Source organism: Equus caballus, chromosome 2 (assembly GCF_041296265.1).
Source record: "Equus caballus isolate H_3958 breed thoroughbred chromosome 2, TB-T2T, whole genome shotgun sequence".
NCBI classification, from domain to species: Eukaryota; Metazoa; Chordata; class Mammalia; order Perissodactyla; family Equidae; genus Equus; species Equus caballus.
Window position 1 is genome coordinate 11,985,314 of NC_091685.1, and position 23,029 is coordinate 12,008,342.

At 56.0% G+C, this 23,029-nt stretch overlaps 1 protein-coding gene across 2 annotated transcripts; it reads right to left on the reverse strand.

Moving 5' to 3' along the window:
* DMBX1 (diencephalon/mesencephalon homeobox 1) lies at positions 1–22,319 on the reverse strand. Of its 2 annotated transcripts, XR_011431370.1 has the most exons (6): positions 22,284–22,319; positions 8,269–8,434; positions 5,137–5,315; positions 4,509–4,857; positions 727–3,733; positions 1–317 (listed from the first exon to the last, which is right to left on the reverse strand). XR_011431370.1 is itself a non-coding variant. In XM_070248430.1 (5 exons), the coding sequence occupies exons 2-5, from the start codon at positions 8,420–8,422 to the stop codon at positions 3,282–3,284; spliced, it is 1,134 nt and encodes a 377-aa protein (XP_070104531.1). In that variant the 5' UTR covers positions 8,423–8,434; positions 22,284–22,319; the 3' UTR covers positions 1–3,281. The 2 variants fall into 2 exon arrangements, 1 of the variants encoding a protein (XP_070104531.1); XM_070248430.1 differs by having other exon boundaries at positions 1–3,733.
* Positions 22,320–23,029: the final 710 nt, after the last annotated feature.

Consider the following 23,029-nt stretch of genomic DNA (forward strand, 5'->3'; position numbering starts at 1 on the left):
TGTGCTGCCAGATTCTCTTTTATTAGCCAAGTAGGACAGAGAACAGGTCACAACGTCACAGGAAGTCAGACAGACAGACGGACAGATACACGGGACAGGGTGTCATGCTGTACTACGCAGGGGTTGGGGCAGGGGAGAAGGAGGTGTGAGTCTTGTTTTTTCAACTAACAGAATAAATAAATACGGTACACAGTGTTTTTGCCACAGCTGGCACGACTTCTAAGCACAAATGGTCACAAAACAGCTGGTTTGGAAAGCAGTCTGTATGGCCGGCTGGCTGCAGAGTCCGAGTGGGAGCCCAGGCTCCTGGGCATGCTCTGGGGAAGTGAGGAAGCAGGGAAATGGAGACCTCAGATAGGAGGGAGAGGGAAGGAGCGAGGCTTTCCTGGAAGGGACAGTCAGAGCCTCAGGGTGACCAGCAGGCCCAGCTAGGCTTCAGGTTCAGCCTCAGGTATAGTGGGCCCACCCCAAGCCCACACCCTCTGCTCCCATAGGAGATGCCAGGCACACCCTCCTCTTGCTCTCTAGCTGCTCTCAGTAACTGAGGCTGGTCCCCTAAGAGAGGCTGAGATCCGCCCAGCGGGTGGGGACCCCATATACTTTCCTTGCCTTCTCTGGGCTGGTGCAATTGGGTCAATTAAATGAGGAAGTGTTGACAGAGCTGAGGGAAGTGGGGCTGAGCCTGAGGTGGGCCTGGCTCCAGCCATGACTCTGGGACAGACTTGCCTTTTAGGAGGACAAAGGAGGCTTCCTGGAGGAGGTGGTGAGGTCTGGAGCTGTTGGATTCCAAGGCCCAGTAACAGTCATTTGCATCCAGGGACATGCAGAAAGCTTCAGTCCCCAGGCCTGGTCTAGATGAGATTGTTTTAGTTTCAGAAGCAGACCTTTCTGGAGCTGATCCCAGAGGACAAACCAAAAATCACTTCTGTCTCTTACAGTCTCCACCACCCTCCCGTCCCCCTGCCTAAGTCTCTCCTTCTCTGATGCTCTTGTGGCTGTTGGACTCACCTTCCAAATCCCAGATACCAGATCCCGGTTCACCTGATCCCCCTGTTCAGAAACCCTCACCTGCTTATCTAGGTAAGGTCTTTAGCCTGAACTCAAGGCCCTCAGCCTCCCTCTCATGAGGCCTGCCACCCCTTCCCCATTGTCCACTTAATCTCACTCCATTGCTATGTTCAAATAGTTTTCCTGGCCCAGGTTACTATCTCCCTCACTTTTTTCCCATCTAAAGCCTTCTCCATCTGCCCCAACCTAGATGGACCTCCAAAGATGATGGGCATCCACGGCTCTGCAAACCAATCCTACCGGAGCGCCAATAGACCCCCCTCTCTTAGCACCGGGAAGGGAGACAAGCCTTAGGAATCTTTACCCAGTTTTCAGATGCAACTTCTCTAAGCAAAGGGTGGAAGGTTCAGTGGTGAGCCACAGAGGGTTGGGGATCATGATCCGGAATCTGTGCAAGCCATCCCCCTCCCCCTGCCCTGAAGGCCTGAGACCATGTGAAGACATGGAGATGGATGACCACAGAGGCTGGCACTGGAACTCAAGAAAAGCAAGATCAAATCCAGATTGTCTCAGCTAGAAAGGACCCATTATACTTATTAGGAAACTGAGGCCCAGAGACTGTGGCCATGCCCTCGGAGAGGCTTGTGTGAGCAACACCCACTGCTCCACAGCAAGGCAAGGGTAATTTTCTAATTCATACATTGTGCTTTTGAGAACCTTTTTGTGGTGGTTGTTAGTTTAACTAAAAACTTCTGCCCTGCAAGGTTGTGAACACAGACATGCAGAATGTTAGAGCTGGACAGGATGTCACAGGCCATCTAATCCAGATGGGGAAACGGGCCCAGAGAGGCTTTGGGCTGACTCAAGGTCACACCGCTTTGAAAGGGATTCTGCTGAGCTGGATCCCTGGCCATAAGCAAGAACACATCCTGCTGTACCCGTGACTAGCTGGACAGAAGCCTCTCCTTCAACAGGTGGCCCTAGGACAGGACACCGACAGAAGCCCGAGACTCCACAGTGCTGCCTGTCGCCCTCACTGGGATCAGGAGCTGGAGTTCAACCTTCCTTCCTGGTTCAAGGCGGGCCTGCAACAGACACTCCCTGTTGGACCGGGAGGCCAGCTGCGGGAGAGGAGCACCTGCTGCTCTGCCCTGAAGAGCACCGCTCCCCTGCTGCCTCCCGCACCAGAGAGAGGGCTGGAGCCCTGTGGTCCATCCTGGATGCACGCTGGCAGCAGGCCCCATCCTGGAGGTCTTACAGGCAGGGTGCTGCCATCCACTGCCTGCCCCATCCGACTCCTGCCTCCCCTCCCCTGGCCTCACAGCTGAGAAGAGAGAAAAGAGAATGTGTCCACCACACCTTCTAGAGGCCAGGCCAGGGCAGGGTGGGTGGGGGACAAGTGCCACCTCCTGCCTGCAGCTCCAGTGGCCACAGGGTCTCCAGCCAGGACCTTATCACTTCTCTTGAGTATGGAAAGGGACAAATTCAGAGAGAGGGTACCGGTGCGGGGAGGAGACAGGCAGGCAGAGAAGAAGCAGGAGAGGGACAGCAAGAAGCAAAATTACTAAAACTAAAAAGCCACAACCCCAAACAAAACATTGCTTGGGAATTGACGACACTAACACAACCAGCACCAAAGAAAGCAAGCTGAGGCAGGGAGAAGAGACATGGGGGAAAGATCCAGAGTGGGGAAGACAGAGGCCAGGGAGAGAGGGGCAGGAAACAGGATAGAGGCAGGGAGAGGGAGGTCAGGGAAGAAGGGAAGGGGAGAGAGAGACAGAGAGAAGGGAGAGCCAGAGTGAGAGGCAGAAGCTGCGGTGGAGGCCAGGGCGGCAGTGGAAAAGGAGCGGGGCAGGGGCCTGGGACAGGCTGGGGCCTGAAAATATAGCTTTATATATGTATAGTTATATCTCACATTCCACACAGCAACTTACTAGGGGCAGACCAGACGGGGAGGGAGGGAAAGGAGGGGAGGAGGTGACACGGAGGTGGGGATCTAGCCGGTGAGAGCCTCTCACTCCCCTGTGGAAAGCCTGGCCCCCTCCAGCCACTCCCCTCCTCCCCATCAGCCTCCTGGGGATCCAAGCAGGGCCATGCAGAGGATGTGCAGGTGTGGGCCTCCCCTAGGGCTAGGGCTCTGGGGAGGGCATGGGGGCAGGACTCCAGGCCCAGGATCCCTGGGCTCATAGGGTTAACTCCTTGAGAGCCGGCTGGGGATAACCATGGGCTGGGAGGGTGGCCCCAAGACCCCTGGCTGGGCTGGAGGCCAGCAGTCAGTTGGGCAGTGTATCGAGTCCCAGAGAGGCCGCGTGCTGCTTGGCCCGAAGCCGCAGGTTCTCGATGCTCGTGGTTTTACTGTTCAGGGCAGCCGAGGCAGGTGCCAGGCCTGCTGGGGGCGCAGGCAGCAGTGGGGCCCCCCACACACCCTGGTGGGCAGCGGCGGCTGCTGACAGGGACTGGTAATAGGACTGGCAGTGCAGTGAGCCCAGCGGGGCCATGTTGACGCCCAGGTAGGGCACGGCGGCGGCGGCAGCGGCAGCAGCGGGGGCCGGGCCCCCCACTTCGAAGGATGAGTAGTGCACCAGGTTGTTGGTGGCCGCCATGTGCTGGCGGAATTGCTCCTGCAGACGGAAGAGGCTCAGCGGGGATGAGGAGTAAGAGTGGGAGGGGCCCAGGAGGCCGCCCCCAGGGGCTGCAGGAGCCAGGGCCAGGCTGCCTGGGGAATCTGCAAGCAGAAAATCAGGTACCAAGGACTCAGGACAAGGGCAGTGGCTCGCCAGCAGGGGCCCCCTCAGCCTTCCCATCCCCTTGGCACTGCAGACAAAACAGGCTTTGGCTGAAACCATATCCACCCATCTCAGCCAGGGCAGCCCCTGAAGCATCCCTCAGAATCCTGGGAGGGAGGGTTCCTGCAGGAGCCCCAGGGACCCTGCCAAAGCCCCCATTTCTGACTTCCTGGGGAGACCCCTTGCCTTTCCAAGGGCTCTCTGCTCCCCATCCCCTCTCTAGTCCATGGCTCCCATCCTCCTCCAGCTCTCAGCCCCATCCCCTCCCTGCCCGGGCTCAGGGTTTATGTCTGAGATATGCCTCATGCCACAGCTCTGTTCCTGCAAAAACACAGCTCCGAGTCTCTGCTGCGTGTGGGAACCTCTGGTATCGGTATTTAGGCACTGATACGTCTGTACCAGTGGTTAAAATACTGGAATATTTCCATAATGGTTGATGAATAGCCTTTGCCCTGAGCTCCCCAAGTACCCCTCCCCTGCCAGCCAGCCCCAGAACCCCCAAAACCTTCCCAGGATTCACCATCTAACAAATGACCACCTGGCCAGGCCTGCTATGGCGAAGTCCTTTGTAATGGGTCATGTCTGACTGCCGTGTGTTAACGGCTGACTCTACCCCCTGCTCTGACCCTCCTCGCATACCCAAGCCCCTGTCCCTCTGGACCTGGCCATCCCCTGGGTTGGGCCACAGGACCCATAGCACCTGCCAAGCCTCACCTGCCTTGGGGCTGCCCCTCTTGCAGCCCAGCCCCTTGCTCTCAGCCCCAGGGCTCTTCTCAGTTTTGGGATCCTCGGCCCCTGCCCGGGGGTCCTCCTCCCGGTCCAGCTGGTCCTCGGGGGCTGACTCACTGGCCGATTGCTCAGACAGGCTCAGGTGAAGCTCAGCTGGGGGGTCGCCACTGTGCAGGCTGGGGGGCTGGTCTGTCTCCAGCTGGGTGTCTGGGGTTGGGGCCTCGGTCTTGCCTTCCCCATGGGAGCCCTCAGCCTCCTTCTGCTTCTGGAGCTGCTCCTTCTGCAGGCTGCGCTGCTTTTTCCGGAACTTAGCCCTGCGGTTCTTGAACCACACCTGCAGGCAGGGAGAGGAGCAGGAGGAGCAGCAAGAAGAGAAGTGGAGTTGTGGAGCTTGGTGCGCCGGGAGGGGATGGACAGGGTAACACTGCCCCCACCACTCCAGGAAACACACACCCCGGTCCCTTCCCAAACTTCCCTCCTCTCACTGATGGCATTCGTGGAGACATCAGTTGCACTTTGGCACTGACGGCTGAAATGCTGGCTCCTGAACAATGGGAAGCCAAGATGGGCTGGTGCTTGTCTGCAAGGCCTAATTAGAGGAGCAGGGCCCTACCTGCACCCGGGCCTCAGGCAGGTTGGTGCACATGGCCAGCCTCTCACGCATCACCACGTCTGGGTAGTGGGTCTTCTGGAAGGTCTTTTCCAGGGCCTCGAGCTGCTGAGCCGTGAACGCGGTGCGGCTGCGACGCTGTTTGCGATGCTGGGAGCCATAGCGGGCCTCCAAGATGATGTCTTGAAATGTACAGCCGTTGGAGGGCAAGGAGAGGGGGCCCATTTAATTAAGCGAAATAGGTTTCGAATTTTACCCTGTTCTGACCCACTGCAGACACCCAGACTCCAGCCAGAGCTGGACCCTGGCCCTTTCCCTTTGGAAATCACCCGTCCCCTCCCCACATGGCTGGATTATCAAGATCTCTTCATCTCTTCATTTGCCATCAGGACCACAGAGATCTAAATCATCTCCATGAACACCTGTTAGGAATGTGATTAAGGGGGGGGTCTTCCTTATTTGGTTTGGGGGTGGGTGGGTAGGTGGGTAGGCATTGCCCTATGATTCTTAAAGTCCTAGGGTACTATGAATATAACATTCTGAGGTTATATGATGCTAATAATCTCTAAATCCATGTCACAAAGGTTCTAATATCCTATGAGCCTTAGACTCTGGATGCCAACAGAATACTGGCCCCTGACCGTGAGAAGCCAGGCTGTGAGCTGGGACTTATCTGCAAGGTCTAGTCAGAAGAGGTCTGACTGGGTAGACAGAAGTCATTGGCACTTGATTCTATGTCCTCTGGGGATGAATCTCCTCATCCGGATTGGCCCGTGAGTCTCTGATGGCAGGACCTGAGGCTCCTGCTCTTCTGTCTCCGCAACAGAAAGCCTGGCTCTGGCAGGGCCCTCAGAGCACAGGAAAGGCTTGTTGCATCCAGTCTTGACCCTTCTGGCTGCTTCCTCAAGGAGGAAAGAACAAAGAGGCCAGGTGCGAACGACCACAAGCTTGGAGGGGAGACAGGGCTGGTGGGTCATTGATTCCACGGTCCTGCCCACATGCCAGTAACATGGAACCACCCTGGACAGACGCCTACCCAGGGCTAGTGTCTAGCCTCCAGCCCTTCTGCTTGACTAGCCCCTAGAGGATGGACAGTAACCTCTCTCTCCCTGCCTCCCCTCACCCATAAGTGGATCCTGGACTGTCTATGCAGAAGGGAAGCCGAGCTGCCTCAGCCTCTGCATAGTCTATGTCAGACTCCAGGGACAGAGAATCATCCACAACACTCTAGACGAGGAAGGAGGCAACTGGGTGTCTAGGAAACCTCAGACTGTGGGCTGCTGCCTCTTCCATTTACAGAGGGAGCCCTGAACCCCTTATGACGGGCGCTGATCCCAGCCCAGACTGAGCCCCGAGCTCACGCTGGTCACCCTGGAGCAGGAGGGAGTGGGGACCCCTGTCAGCCGAAGCCTGGTTGAGGGAGCAGCAGCTTAGTGTCCTGCTGCTGGCTCCAGGGCCCGGAGAGGGGTGGTCCCAGGGGAGGCCGGGCTGCATCATCAGCTGCACCTCCTGCTAGAAGGCAGGGCCTCCGTACAAAGGCCCACCCAGAACTCATGTCCCTCCTTCTTCAGAATTAGAGAACTGGGGTGGAGTGCTGAATATTCCAGTGCCTCTGCCCCAGCCAGCAGAAGTAAGCATTCCATCCCTGACTCCTCTCTGGGTCAAGAATACGGTCAGGAGCTGGTGTCACCACCAGGCTGAGCCCATGGGATGCACTCCAAACCAGAGAAGCAGCCGTAGCCGGGGCAGGACTGTACCTGCATTCCCACACTAGCTCCCCCACGCTGATCTACAGAAGGTGACCGAGGCCTCAGTTTTACCCACCGAGCCCTGCCCAGAGGCCTGGCAGGGTCTAAAGGAGTGGGAGAAGCTGCTCCACCCTCCCTTCCAGGCCGGCACCTCCACCCAGGCAGGGTCCTCATACCCCAAATCACGTTTGTGCCTTTGCTCACACTAGTCCACTCCTTGTCCTTTTAAGGTCTGGCTCTTCCTCCACAGCCTCCAGGAAGCCCCCTCTGACTACACCAGCAGATGATGCTGCTCTGAGCTGCCCCACCACTATCCTGGCCACATTTCTCCTGCTGTGCCCTCACATGGGTTTATGGGCACCTGGTCTCCCTGGGTGTGCCCTGAAGTCCTCTGAGGACAGCCTGGCACAGGTTCACCAGCTTCTCAAGGTTTGGCCCGGGACAGGATGGGGTGGGTGGCATCACCTCCCAGGAAACCACACTCCCCACTTATGCCATCAAGTCCCTCCCACACCCACGGGGAGGCTGCTGTGGCAGAGCCACAATGAACCAGGAGTGGGGGGACCTGGCTGCAGCCCCCTCATGGACACCTACCTTGGGACTTGGGTGATACGACCTCTGAGCACCTACCAGTCCCTGCTGAATACTTCGCATATGTTATCTCAAGTAACCCCCAAACCATCCTATGGGGTGGGCACTGCCATTGCTCCCTGTTTATAAAGGGGGAAATTGAGGCACAGCGAAGAGAGGTGAGTGGGCAGCCCCTGCAGTGACTGCAAGTCTGTGACTTCGAAGCCCATATTTTTAGCCATAATGTCACATTCCAATCCCCTGCCCCACCCCTGCCTCGATTTAACCTGAGCCTCAGTTTCCTTGTTCACAAGATGGAGATAAGAACCTCTCCTTCTCGAGGTTGAATGGTTTGCTGCACAGAGCCTGCCACGGGGCCTGGCACATAAGTGGTGTTCATAACGTGGGAGCCATTACTATTTATATGACTCCCCATGCCTAAAATAGCCTTTCCTGGGCACTCCCACAACTTCCTAGCTGTAATACCCTGGGCTAGTCCCTTACCCTCCTACTCAGTCTCTTCGTCTGCGAGATAGGCCAATGGACCCCCCCCCACACACACACAGAGCTGTTAGGGAAATTTGAAGGCACAGGGCAGCTCCAGTGCCCAGCACAGTGCTGGCAAACAAGGGCTGCTCCAGATAGTCACCCAGAGATTTGAACTGACATTTCTCTGTGTTGCTAAGTGACCTGGGTACTTTGCCAAAGCTCCCTCCTATCTTAGTGTTCCAGAGCCACCTCCCCAAGACCTCTCCTGCCCCCCTCCCCCCGAGCCTCCATAATCCTGTCCCCAGGGGCCCATCCCCACGGCCCTTACCAGCCAGGCGCTCAGCCAGCGTAAGCGCATGCACCGACGGCCGGTAGTCGGGGGCGTGCTGGGCCTGCTGGGCCGCCTGCTGGTGCAGGTTGTACATGGCACTGAGCGAGTTCATGGCGTGCAGCGAGTAGCCGTTCACCCCGTAGTGCTGCATCGCGGCATGCGCCTGCAGACAGGGCAGAGGGAGAGGGGACAGGAGGCAGGGCGTCACACTCTACCCTGGGGGAGACACCGCCCCCGGCCCAGATCTTGGATGCCCACCTCACCCCCAGAGCTTCTGCCTCCCCATCAGAAAGTGGCCTGTCTTGCCCACAGCTCAGAGTGTGAGGGTTCCTGCATTTACTCATTCATTCACCGACTCATTCACAGGTTCACTCAGCGGGACTTGTGAAGGGTTTAATGCAGCTCCGCTCTGGAGTCACACTGCCTGGGCTGGAATCCCAACTCTGCCACTTAGGAGCTTTGTGGCTTTGGGCAAGTCATATCACTTCTCTGGCCCTCAGTTTCTCCATCTGCAAAATGGGGTTAATAATAGTCTTATCTCTGGGGCTGTTGCAAGGGTTAAGAAAAGCCTTTCAATAGGGCCTGGCACATGGTATGTGCTCAAAAATGTCGGTCATTGGGAATGTCAATCCACTGGCTGCTTTATGCATCATCTCTTCACTTAGTCACCCAGGCACCTGCTCATTTATCCATTCATCAATTCACTCACACGCTTATTACTAATCCAACAAACCCCCACTGAGGCCCACGTGGGGCCAAGTCCAGAGCTAGGTTAGGGACACTGAGGCATTCACGCTGATCAGATAGTGGATTAAAACCCTAATGTTCTGCACAGACATAAGAACACTATTGTCATGACTGTTCTACATTCACTGCCATTACCTCCCTCTATTCTCACCATATTCCCAAGCAGCAAGAAGGCCAAGAACAATGAACCCCATTTACAGATGAGTCTACTGAGGCTTAAAGAGCTGGGACACATTGAGGCCACACAGCCAATCCTGCCCCGCCTGCATTGCTTCAGCCTCATTCTTTGTGGTCAATTCATCAGAGAACACAGCCCTCCCACTGAGATGGCTCAGAGCAGCGCGAGGCTGCCAGGGTCCCGTCAGCCTCAGGTCTCCTCCAGACCCTCACAGTCCTCTGAGCACCCACCACGTATCGACCTGAAATGTCATTTTTAGAATGTTGTCCCATGTTTGCAGGAAACACACATGTGTTTCCCGGGTGTGGGAGTGGGAAGGGGAAGTTCGGGGCAATGGCAGGTCCATTTGATAAGAGAAAGAACGTGCCCAGGTGTTTCAGCTCCCCACCCTCACTGAAATAGACACAGGCTATACGTAACCAAACAGCCACAGAGCGCGCACACACATATGCAGACAAGCACACGTGTTTCATGCACAAACGCACATACGCAGACATTCTCTGCAAGACATTCACAGAAGCAGTCACATTCACACACAAACTCATCCACATTCACAAATTCAATGTCATTATTCCCACAGTTCCACACACAGACACTCTCACAGATGTCTATCCATGCAGCAGATATACCTCCACACAAACATTATACTCACACACGTTCGTATATCACACATATTCATTCGACAAACATGCATTAAGCACCCACCTACTAAGTACCAAACAAAGTCCTTGCCTTCATACAATTTACATTCCAAGGGAGGAGGGCTATAAAACAAGACATAAATATGTATAATGAGTGTTCTGAAGAAAAATAAGGCAGAAGAGGAGAATAACAAGAGGAAAAGAGGTTATTTTAGAACGTGTGGTCCTGAAAGGGCTCTCTGGGATCTGAAGTAAGCCATGCGAGGCTCTGGGGGAAAGGCTTTCCAGGCAGAAGGAACAGCAAGGAGGAGAACAACAATGAACAAGCTTGGTATGTGTGTGGAACAGCAAGAAAACCAGGGTAGCTGGAGCACAGAGAGGGAGGGAGCGAGTGGGGGAGGTGACGTTGGTGGGAGAGGAGGGGCCAGATCCTGGGGGGCTTCATGGCGCACTGTGAGGAGTCTGCGTTTTATCCAGAGTGAAATGGAAGCTCCTGGAGGGTCTTGGACGGGGGGAGTAACATGATAGGATTTGTAGTTAAAAGCTCACTTTGACTGCTGTGTGGAGAACAGACCACAGAGTGTCGAGCAAAGGCCAGGCCACTGCAGAAGGCCTGGCCACCAGGCGCCTTCCAGTAGGGTGGCAGGGGTGGAGGTGGTGGGAAGGGTCAGGTTCAGGACACAGTTTGAAGGTAGGGTCGACATGATTGCTGATGGGTTAGTTATGAGATGTGAGGAAAAGAGGGCAAAAAAGGATGACTCAGGCTTTTGGCCTGAGCAACCGAGTGAAGATGGATCTTTTCCTGAATCAGGAGCCCTGGAGGAGAAGCGGGTGTGCGGATGGGGGACTGGAAATCAAGGTTTTTGGGAGACATGGTAAGTGTGAGATATGGATCCGACTTCCAAGCAAGAATGCTGAACTGGCAGTTGGATGTACGAGTCAACAGCTGAGGGCTGGGTTTACAGATTTCTGAGTCGGCATTCACACATGACACCTACCAACAACAGTCACCCACAGAAGCCCACTCTGCACCATAAACACGGCCCCAAAAGCAGACACCTAAGAGAAGAGAATGATAGACATGCAACACCAAGTGCTTAACCTTTAGCATAACAGAATGTACTGTTAACAAAGCTAAAAGGGAAATAACAAACCTGGAAAAATATCTACCATGTATACGCCATAGCAAAATTGATAGAATAAATAGCACAAATAAAAACAAAAGAGAATATCCATAATATATAAAGAGCTCTTATATAGAAACAAAAAGGATGGTCTCCTTGATAAAAGATGGGCTAAGTAAATGAGGAGACAACGTCTCACGGAAGAAACACAAATAGCCGTCTGACAGAGGACAAAAAGCTCAGCCTTACTTGTAACCAAAAAAATAAAAATAGAAACAGTAAGATACCATTTTTCACCAATCAGGTTAGCAAATAGGAAGAAAGATGATTACCCAGGGTTATCTAGGGGAGTGGAAAATGGTCCTTCTCCTACCTCTCTGACAAAAGAGCTCTTTAGTCCCTGCACCAACAGCCTTTAGAGAGAGCGTCATTTGACTCAACAATTCCATTTCCAGAAATTTATCCTTCAAGGATGCAGAGATATGTGTACAGGAATATTTACCACAGCTCTGCTTACGAGGGCAAACAACTGGAAACCTCACTGTCCATCGCGAGTTCAGTAAACGAGGGGACAGTCGTGCCCGCAACGGAATACAGCGCCACGGTTTAAAACAATGATGCGCATCTGTATGTGCTGATGCTCACAATATATTGTTGAGTGGGAGAAATAGGTACAGTATGCATGATGTGATCCCATCTTTGTAATGGATGTATAAATATGCATAGAAAAAAGTCTGGATGGTCGTACCCTGAAATATTAACAGAGGTTATCTCTAGGAGATAGCACACGGGATTACAGGCGATTTTCACATTCATATTCTTTCTTTCTTTCCTGTTTTGAGGACAGAGATGGGGAGGGTTATCTTTGTGTTCCAATGGATGAGGCCAGGCTCCAAAATGTGTCACAAGCTCCAGGTGGGGAAGAGAGAACAGAGTAGAAGTAATTTTATCCATCCCTTCCCCTCACCTGCTGGGCTGGATCCCCCTCCCCCACCAAACTCAGAGACTTTTTTGCTTAAAAGCTCGCTGCTGTTAATGTGGTAACTGACATTTTAACTGACTTAATAATTGCTGATCTCCCAGTTTTTGATGCATGACAAGTCTTTATTAACGGAAGCCAGGAGAGGCACCCCCCTCAGCCCCACAACTGCCCCAGCCCATGGGCCCTCTAAAGGTCTCCAAGACCTTCCCAGTGTGGCCCCCGGCCCCTCCTCCAGCCCGAGGCCCTCCCCTCCCCAGCATGGCACTATCAGATTACCTGCCACTCCCTCTTGCCTTTGCCCCTGCAGGGCTCTCCTCAAACACCTTTCCCTTTCTCCTCCTTTGCCTGACAAATTCTCCTCTCCATCAAGGCCTAGTTCAACTGACACCCCCTAGGAAATAGGGCCTTCCCCAACTTGTCCCTAAGAAGGCATCTGTCCCCTCTCCCGGCTCCGGATAACGAAGCTCAGGTCATAGAAATGATGATGACAACAACAACAAGAATAATACTAGCTACCATTTACTGAACACACAGAGCCCTAGTTCACCACACAACACACCTCAGGTGGATTTTCTAAATTCCAGCACCTGGATCAAAGTAGGGTGATGACACTTCCATCTCCCCAATTAGACTGAGCTCCATGAGGGCAGAGAGTGTATCTCACGCATTTCTGGACTCCTCAGCCCAGCCCAAATCACTGGCACTGGTAGAGAGGCAGGATCAGGAGATGAGGGTCAGATGAATGAATTAATAACAACAACAATTTATTAAGTGCCTCAGAGACATCAGACGTCTCCATCAATCCTCCCAACAGCCCTAGGAGGTAAGGACTATTATCATGCCCATCTCTCAGATGCGGAAATGGAAGGTGAGAAAGATTGGATAATTTGTTAAAGGCCATGCAGCTAGGAAGTGGTGGAACAGGTTTCCACAGGTGAGGTTCTTCCCACCAGCTAGTGCTCCCTAACGCCAGTCACGCAGGCTCGTACTCCAGTACGTTTGTTCCCTGACTTCTAGCATCTCTGATCTGATCCAAGGCAATAGGAGGAGAGCAGAAAAAAAAGCACATTTCCCCTGGTATGTGTGCTCATGTGTGCATGTGTGTTGTGGGATGAGGCTATGTGTGAGCCCAAATCCTCCCAGCTGGGGTCCTCTCTCCCCAGCCTCACACTCCTCTTCCTCACTCCATGTGGACATCAGGGCTCCTCTGAGGCCACAGGGGGGCCCTTGCCTGTGGATGCTACTTACCATCCGAGCTGCACGCATGTGGTACCACACAGTCACATGTCAGCAGCTCACCTCAGTGTCCATGTGTGGCCATGTATGTGTGCAGCCTGATTGCAATCAGCCAATAATTGTGTGTGCATCTGTATTTATGTGGGTATCTGTGGTTATTTACATGTCTCTGTGGGTATGCATGTCTGTGGGCCTGTGTGTGTGTGTGTGTGTGTGTGTGACCAGAGGAACGTACACTACATAGTACCCTCAGAGGTCATGCGGCCCTGAACAGGGCTCTGAGAGAGAAATACAAAGAGAAAGAAAAAAAAAGCAAAGAGATGGAGTTGATGCAGAGACACAGAAAGACAGATTAATAAAAAAAAAAGTACAAAAAAAGAAAGATCAACATACAGAAAATAGGTTTGTCTTATCTATTTTTTGTTTCTGCAACACCTAGTACAAAACCTTGTACCCAGTCAGCACTTAGTAAATAATAAATGTTGGATGGATGAGAAAGAACACAGGCTAAGAGATGGAGAGGGAGGCAGGGCCACGACAGCCCAGTACGGTCCTCGGGACAGAGTGGACACTCAGAGCCCCAGTCCCACCACCTCCTCTCTCCCCAGGACTACAAGCCTGGATTTTGGGGGAACCCTGCTCAGTGGACCCTTCTCCAGCAACAGGGGCAGCCCAGACCTGCCCCCTGTGGTCCTCAGCCAGGCCCAGCAGCTGGAACCCCATCCACACCCAGTTCTGAGTGCTGTGGGTCCTACAGAGAGGCCAAGAGCCACCCAGGCTGAAGTCCTGCAGGGCCCACAGGAGCCTCTACACAGGGCCCTGCACCCCTGGCCCCAGGCGGGGCCCGCCGTGGGCTCAGCCCACTGCACACTCCAAACAGAATCAATTATATATTTAAAAGGTGCCGCCCCGCAATTCCTGGCAAGTCAGGAGAGCCATCCATCATGGCGAGGCCGCGTTTCACAAGCTGTCGAATTGTGCTTACATTGGTTAAAAGAATCTTTATATTTCATTAAGCAAGCAGATCGGTGGATCTCCCGCCACAGGCGCCATATAGATGGCTTTAATTTTCCAAATCTGCAAATGCATCCGTTATGTCCCCGCGTCGCTGCTGGCTGCGGCCTAATGCCCAGCCAATCGAAGAATCAAGCAGAATTTTATTAGGGGGCATTTTTTATAAATTAACAGCAGCACTGCTGGGGAACCGCACACAAGGCATCTTTGATTAAAAGGAAAGTGGGCTCTTCCTTTGGTCACACCTGGCTCGGCCACCCCACAGGCCTGCCCCATCTCTCTTTCTTCGTTTCTAAACTTTTAATCCTCCCTCAGTTTCTTCTCATTCCATCACAGTGGGGAACAAGGCAGAACAACTTTGCTTAAAGGAAAGGAAAGAAAGCAGGAGGGGGAGGAACCAGCACTCTCTGAGCAACTTGCCTCCTCCGTGCCCCGCACGAGACACACATTACACACATTATCTCACGACAGTGATGGCAACCTTTTACTGAACACTTACCACGGACCAAGCCCTCGTCTGCTCACTCTAGCAAGCTTCAACACAAGCCTATTAGGTAGGAATTATTATCCCCATTACATGAACGAGAAAACTGAGACTCAGGGAGGTAAAGGCCCCACAGTTAGTAACTGGTAGAGGCAGGACAGGAACCCCGCGTTGCCGAGGATCTATCCGGTATTTATTTCTAGAGTATGGCCCAGAGACAAGACCTGGTGAGGACTAGCCCTGGGTATCAATGGCAGTGGGAGGGATGGAAGGTAGACTGCTGCCATGGACTTCCTTCTCTGAACAATGCTGCTGCCCCTTCAGCCCTGGGTTCCCTGGTGACCCTCTGGGGGAAGGAGCCCCTGCAGCTGTCCCTCCTACCTAACGGTTTGGAGAGCAAAAGCATTTTCATTCAGCAGGCAGAAGAACATGCGTACACAACCCCAGGAGCACCAGGCCAGGGCTCCTGCCCCAACCACATGCTGCTGTGTGACCTTGGCCAGGGTCCCACCATCTCTGACCTCTTCTGATAAAACACTGACCCAATGGCTGCCCCAGGAAAGAGAAAAATCTTGGTCTTGAGAAGTGTGTAACCCAAGGCTGGCCAGCCACCTGGGGGAGGCTGAGGAGGAGAGATGCCTTCATGTGTGTGCACGCACATGTGTGTGTTGGGGGGCAGCTGAACGAGAAGACCTAGAAGTCTTCCAGCTATGAGCTAGTGGGTCCAAGATTTTCAGAGAAGCTGTGTGCCTGGCTCATGCCAGATATTCAACTATGGAACCTCATTAATTTCTTACCTCAGCTCTATGAGGGAGACCCTATTATCGTCTCCACTTTACAGATTAGGAACTGAGGCTCAAGGAAGGTGAGTCACCCTTGGCTGATTTCTTTGGGAACTGGGAAAGCTGAGGCCCCTCCCAATAAGTACCCCTATTCCCACATCTTTCCTTAGTCCTGAGTTGCCAGGAATCAGCAGTGGGAGCAGATGATGTAAGGGGTACCCAGACCTCTGCCCTGCCCTGACCAAGGACCCTGCCAGCACAAAGTCTGGGGGCAGACTTGAGATGAGGAGATCCCCAGCTGCTCTCTCTCAGGTGCTGTTTATTTTACAGAAGCTCCAAGAACCCCAGATCCATTCTCAGGTCACTGTTGACCCCTCCAAGCTCCCCAAAACTCCACTGTCAGTATCAGGCCCTCAAAGGTGCAAAGCCCAGGAACCAGCCTCTTGCCCCTCTTGCCAGGGGCCAGATTCCTCCCAGCCATGCCCCTCAGAGGGGTGGGCCAGGGCACCAACAATTCAGTGATTCAATGTGGCCAGCAAGGCCACAGGGAATGGTCAAGGACACATTCCAAAGACACGTCACGGCTAATGGCCCCAAACACGGCATCATTTGCTTCTGGGTATCTAAGAGCTGGGGCATCTGGGACACATTCTCCTCCCTCAGACTCTCGTGCTCCTGGGTTGCAAACCTCTGCCCCACTGCTCCCATCAGAGCACATTTAAACCTGTTTCCATCTCTCCCATTTAAAACAAATGAACTCATCTCTCAGACCGGTTATCTTTGGTCCCTTCAAATCCAAATTTCTTGAAAGGCATTTCCAAATTCATCATCTCCACTTCCTCTCCTCCTGCTCACTCCTCACCCACTGCACCACCACCCTCCCACCCACCACTGAAACACAGCTCTCTGAAGTCACCATGTTGCTGCCTCCTCCTCTGGGAACCCTGTCTCTCCACCAGCATTACCTGGAGAACTCCTGATCCCTCACTCTAGACTTAAGCACCCCCTTCTCCAGGAAGCCTCCCCAGATAGCCCAGGCTGAGTCAAGCGACTTCTCTGAACTCCTATCACAGCATAACCTCACCAAATTATAGTTGCCCATTTGGCTGCCCGTTACCTGAGCTATAATAAATACTATTTTTACCAACCATCCTGATAGAGACCTGACAGGGAGCATCTCTTTTAATCCTCACAGCAATCTCATCATTCCCATCTGACTGATAAGGAAGCTGAGACCTAGAAAGGTAAAGCCACTTGCCTAAAGCCACCCAGCTAAGCAGTTTAGCCAGGATGGAATCAGAAAGTCTAACTCCAAAGTGAGAACTCAGAGCTCACCAAGAGCCCTCAGCCTCACCAGTCCGGAGCTCCGGTAGGGCAGGGTCTGGCTCCAGAGCCGGTACTCAGTGCCCAGCACGGGAGACATTAGACACTCACTCCACAAGTAAAGGTGGAGTCACTATTTGTCAGGCAATGGACTTTGGGGTAGTGTAATAACTTCCAGCTCCAGAGGCTCAGATTCTCGAGAAATGCAGACAGACAGATGCCCTGGATGAGGGGAGACCAGCTCCGGGAGATGTGACAAGGGCAGCAGAGCCCAGAAGTGAGCGAGCCAAGGCCCAGAGTCTCCTCCTCACCCTGCCTGCCCTGTCCTCGCCCAGCAGGGAAGACCCCCCGTCCCCACTAGAAGCCAAGCCACCTCCTAGCCATAGCTGCAGCCCTAACTTTGCCACACACTGAGCCCTGACCCTGTCACACACAAAGCCCTGGCCTCTGCTCTCACCCATGCCCCAGTGGCATTTGATAAAGGCATCACGACCCCTACATTGCTACCATTAACTTCACACTGCCTGCTCCTTGTGGGGAGGGAATGGGCTGTTGGTGAGGTCCAGAATCGCCAGCATTCCCCTTCCAGCTCAGCTGAGGTCCCCCAGAGGGGTCATGGAGTGGGAGCCAAGGACCTCAGACAGGTGGGCTTTAGGTTGTGCGGCTTTACAAGGGTCAGATCAGACGGAGTGCTGGACTCCGGTACCTGGAGCTCTTCAGTTCCTCAAAGGAGATTCTCACCTCCTTTGTTGGGGAGGGGAGAAGGAAAGGGGGAGGGGCAGCGGGGAGCCCTCCAGGGTCAGGCTGGGTCTCAGGACAGACCCGCCCGCGGCCCTCTTGATGAGCCCAGGGCTTAGTTCCCTACACAAACTGTTATCCATTAACATCCAATTATCCCTCGGTCCGAGCCATTAATTATAAATCAGCCGCTAATTGGGGTAATTAGCCCCCCGCAGGCTAATGGGCTGAGACTGAAGGAAGCCCTCCGCCCGCCGACCTCGGGTTTTCCGAGGTGCTTAATGTTGGGGGGTGCAAAGAAAGCAGGCGGCTGGAGTTAATGTTTTTTCTTCCAGGTTGTGAAATGTGGCAGCGGGAGGGAGAGAAGATGAGAGAGGCCAGTTTCTGTTGTTTTCTCTCGAATCCCATCCAGCATCCGCTTTTGAGGGCAGGCAGGCACCGGGGGAGGCCTGACCGCAGGCCCTGAGAGTAGAACTGTTGGGTAATTGCTTGATTCTCCGCCTCCTTTCCAGCGTAGATGTTGCTAGAGCGCTGGAGTCAAAGACTGAGGAGGCTTGGACGGAGGCAGGGTGGAGCAGGGGACAGGGTCGGCCACCAGCACGTTCCTGGCCTCTCACCCAGCGCGAAGGGGGCGGCCAGGAGTCCCGCAGGGGCCAGCTGGGCCGCTCCGGGCTGGTCCTGACCCAGGCAGGGACGGGACCTCGGAAGCAGGGACTTCAGGGTCCCTGCGGAGCCGCTGCTCCAGGCCCAGAGGTGGGCCTCGGACGGCTGGAGGAGCTCTGGGAGCGTCTGTGGTGCCGGCTCGAGAGCCGGTTCCTGCCCTGTGTTGCGTGCGCGCGCGCGCGGGGCCAGACGTACGGATAGACAGAGGGCCGCAAACAAACCCCTACCGGATAGAGCTGCGGAGGCAGGAAGGGCCTGCGAGACCCATGTGCTCCAGTGACTCTGGGGCACAATGAAGCAGCGCCCGCAGGGCGGCAGACTGGCCGCAAGGAGTCACCCGGTCTGGGAAGTGCGCTCCGGCCTGGCGACCGAGGATTCAGGGACTCTTCCCTTTGCCGATACCGGAAACCTGGCTCAAGTCCGAAGGACAGTGGGGGCCAGAGCTGAGATCCCAGGTCTGTGAGAGCTGGGATGTCCGGCCATCTGGCGGCACTGGGCTGAGTCAAATCAGTTGTCCGAAGAATGGACGGGTGACTACACGGAAAGTGAGATCGATGGATGGCGGGAGGGCCCAGCTCAGTGCCCTTCTTACCAAAAGGGAAACTGAGGTGCAGGGAGGAGCAATGACTCGCCCAAGGTCAGAGATGAGGAGTACTCAGTGCAGGACAAATGTCCAGACCGGACCACAAGCTCCGCTCGAAGCTCACCCGCCCCCCAGCACCCCTCCCTACCCCGCCCGCCCGCTTGGTAATGGGCTTTGGCGGGCGGCAGCGGCGTCGCCCGAGGCCTTGATTAGATATTTATTGCTGTCATTTACATGGGCACCGTGGGGCGGCCGAGCGGGACGTGGGGAAGGGGCGGGGGAGAGGGATGGGAACGTGGCGGGAGGTGGGGGCTGGCTCCTCAAGGACCAGAGACCCGGCAGCGGGAGTGAGCAGCGAGGCCCCGGGAGAGCGGCGGGAATAGGGAGCACAGAGGCCGGGTTGAGCTGTAGACGCACGCCGGCCCTCCAGCTCCGGGGCGAGCGCGGGAGGTGCGGCTGTTGCGCCTCCGAGCGCTGCCCTGGGGGTGTCTGCGCGTGTTATGCGTGAGTGTCCGAGTGAGTTTAACCTGGGTGTATATAACTGTGTCTATCAGAGGGATTTGTGAATGTCCGTCCAGCAGATCTGCCTGTGTGCCTCTATGTGTGTGTACGTGCCTCTACACGTGTGGCTTCTCCCCGGGTGTGTCTGAGTACCCAAAGCCCAGGTGACTCTAATTCATGCCGTTGGAATCTGTGTGGCTGTCAGCATGTGTGTCTGTGTGTGTCCCTGTGTGTGTGTGAATCTGGACAGCCCCAAAATGTGCGTGTGTCTGTGTGTGCGCGCGTGCGCGCGCGCAGAATTAGCTTCAGAGATGGGAGCTGTGCCGTCGGTCAGGCTCTCCCCCTTTGCCCCAGGGCGGTCTGAGTGAGTGCTCCAATCGCCAAACCCGATCGGGCATCTCCCAGAACCCAGGCTTCGGGGAAGCTGGAGCGGAGGGCTGTGGGCGATCCCGCGTTCTAGGCCCGACCTGGCCAGTACTGTTGACCAAGCGTCATCTGAAAACTTTGTTTCCTGCTTAAGATCCGCTAGGCAGTCTGTGAGTAGGTCCGCGCGGCTCGGGTCCCCAATGCGAGCTTTGTTTGTATCGCAGCAGAGAAACGGCTCCAATTTCGCGACTACACGGGATCGCGCGTGTGAAAGTGGTGGGGCCGGGGTGCAGTGGTCCCCCAGACACTCACCCATCGCCCTTGAAGCTGACCCGCGAGCCCGCCTTGGGGCGGAGCCAATACCGAGTCCCGGAGCGCTGCCTTCGTGGTTGCCTTCGCCCGGGGCGGGTTTCCTCTCCTCTGAACTGTGTTCCGATTTCCACGCGGGGTCTGTGCGGCCCGCCGCAGCCAGGTTCCGTAGCCCTAGCCGGAGTCCCGGCCCATACGGTCTGCGGGGGTGGGGGAAGGCGTTTACCCCCATCCTGAGTAGCGATTCTCCGCTTCTTGTCCAAAAACTGTGTCTACCCCGGCCACAGAGGAGAGAAATTTGAGCCAATTATCCGGATAATTTGCTCTCACTAGGCAGCAAATTCGATTCTTTTTCTGACCGCCTACACACGCATTAGAATTGCTGGTTTGCAGAGAGGGGAGGTAGGGAATTAATTCAGCGATCCTTAGGTCTGAATGCCTTTCCCTTTTGGGGGAGGACTGGGGATGCGGCGAAGGGAAACACGAATCCCCGCAAAATTGAAAACACTCCACCCTACCTAACACTAATAGGCGACAGGACCTCCTAGGAAGATGCTGGGCCCGGCCAACCCGCCTGCATCGCACAGGATCCCGAGCTCCAGGGAGAGGAACAGACACCCGCCACCCTGCCCTCGCGGCAGCGAACTGGGAACTTGAACAATTTCCAAGGCTGTGGCGCAAATAACCTCCGCCGTGAGAACAGCCTCTTTCCCCAAAGGGCCCATAGAGTCAGTAACGCCCTCCCCTCTCCCCGACGTCCTTAAACCTGGGCCGCCTCAGAAAACCAGCAGCGGCCCGGCCGGCCCAGGGCCTCTGCAGACTTTTCTAAAACGAAAATGACCGTCCCGTGCCCCGGGCGGAACCGGCCCTGAGGCTGCGCCCGAGGCTCCGCAGGTTCCCTGCTTCGGGGGATTCCAAACATGGAAAGAGGGCGGAAAGGCCGTGGATCCCGGCCTCCCCCGACTCCCCCATCCGGGACCCCCTCATCGGACAAATCACAAGCCTGAGGAGCCCGCCCCCACCACACACGGGAATCCAGGAAAAGTTCGGGTCCCAGACTGGGGCGAATGTGGAGGGGAGGTTCCGCTCAGGCCCCCCGTGCGCACCACGAGGGCTGCAGCGGCCCCTGCGCAGAGTCCGGGAACTTGTGACTAGGGAGAAAGTTCAGCCGGCGGTGTCCGGGAAATCGCCTGTTCCCGTTCAGGACCGGGTCACGGCCCCCCCCCCCCCGGGTGGAGGCACAGAGAGGGGAGACCCAGCCGTTCCCCCGGCCCCTCGACCGCTCCACCCGACGCACCGCGAGAGGCGCTCCAGGGGCTGGCCCCAGCCTGCGGTTCCCCGCCGGAGCTCACCCAACCCACGCCAGCCGAGGCCTCGGAAGGCACAACGAATTCCTGGGGACTAGGCCCGCTGCGCCCCAAACACCCACCTGGGGGACCCTAGCCCGAGACCGCGTTTACGAGGACAGAGACTGACCGAGCGTCGGAACACCCCCAACTGGAGAATTCGTGCAGAATCGCAATCCTGAGAGAAAAGGCGCACTCTCCCGCTGCGGAGACTGAGCGGGAGCCTCGCGGGCGGGACCAGAGCCGGATCCCGGGCAGTGTCGCGAGCACCACCGGGCTCGCGGCGCAGCGCGGACGCGGACGCGGAAGCTGGGGAGGCGTCGGCGGCCCCTGCGCTCCCCCGGAGCAGACCTGGGCTGCTGGCCGCGCCCCCTCCCCAGCCCCAGCCCCGGGCTCCGCGTCGCCCCGGGCCGCATCTGCTCCGCATTACCCCAGCCACCTCCTCCCCACCCCCTCCAAACTGAGAAGGATTTGTCTCCGCTTAATATCCAAACCTTTTTGTATTTATTTTTTTTCAGGGGCGAAGTAATATCTTCCAAATGAGGCAAAACCGTGACGGATCCCAAGCGTTCTCCGCGGGTGCCTGCGTCTCCGCGGGCCCAGCTTCCGTCTCCGCCTCGGCGCATTTCTGCCCGCGGCTCTCTTCTCTCTTTCTGCCTCGGAATTTCGAGTTTTGCGCTCTTTCTGTCTCCTCGGATTGCTCGCTCGCTCTGACTCCGTTTTCAGCCCTGGGTATCACTCCGTCCGTCTCACCCCGGGTGTCTCCCTCTATCTAAACCTGACTGTCTCTCTGGCCTTCCCCTCCGCGTCCTCTGTCCCTGCGCCGTCTGTCTGTCTATCTCCAAGTCCCTGGCCCAGGCAAACTTTCCGGTCCTCCTAGCGGGTCAGGACTGCAGGACCACAAGAGGGGAGGCAGTCCCCAGAGCTCTCTGCCCGCGTCCTCCCCGCCCCAGCACCCCTCCCTGCTCGGCCCCGCCGGCCCCGGCCGCTCGCACCTGGTCGCCCGGACCCGCACCGCCGCCGCCGCTGCCGTCTACGCGCGCCACCGCCCGGGCTGGAGTTTTAAACAGCATTTCCCGGGCGCCTGGCGCGAGCCCACAAGCTCCCTAATGGCCCCGGTGGCTGCCAATCACGCGTCGCTCCCGCCCCCGCCCCGCCCCGCCAGTGCTGCAGAGCTGCACTCAACCTAGGCTGCCGGGGTCTGACCGTCGGTGGGTCTGCGGGCTCGGCCAGCGTCCGTCACCTGCTCTGAATCTCCGTTTCTCGGTCTCCGGACCCCGGGATCTCTGCTTCTCTCGGGTGTGGGGAAGCTGCCGGTTGAGAAACCTTCCCCTCCTGAGGACTCCTCCGCGGCTAGGGGTTTAGTACTAGGGTCAGCAGCGATGGCGTGGCTGACACTTAGCACTAGTGTCAGCAGCGGCCCTGACTCCCACCCCCACCGTCCGTCCAAGATTGGTCCCGAGCTGCGCACACACCCAACACTCTCTCTCTCTCTCTCTCTCTCTCCCTCCCCCTACCACTCCCACACCACCCTCGCACCACCACACCACCCCACAACCCGCAATCAGAACTCACCGCCCACACACTCGGCCCATACACAGGATGGCGCTCCTAGCAGCCGGTCATCTGGCAGCTGGGGCTGCAGAAGTGGGACTCAGCTTCACAGGCAGCACAGGCACCTGTCTCACGGGAGACAGACAGAGGGTGCCTGGCCCACATGGGGAAAACCCTGGGCCCAGGG

Coding starts and splice junctions, on each gene's coding strand:
- DMBX1 (XM_070248430.1), bottom strand. CDS start 8,422: ATGCAGCACTACGGGGTGAACGGCTACTCGCTGCACGCCATGAACTCG. Junction 5,316..8,268: donor GCTGGCTGAGCGCCTGGCTG/GTAAGGGCCGTG, acceptor GTACATTTCAAG/ACATCATCTTGGAGGCCCGC. Junction 3,734..4,508: donor GAGGGGCAGCCCCAAGGCAG/GTGAGGCTTGGC, acceptor TTCTGCTTGCAG/ATTCCCCAGGCAGCCTGGCC.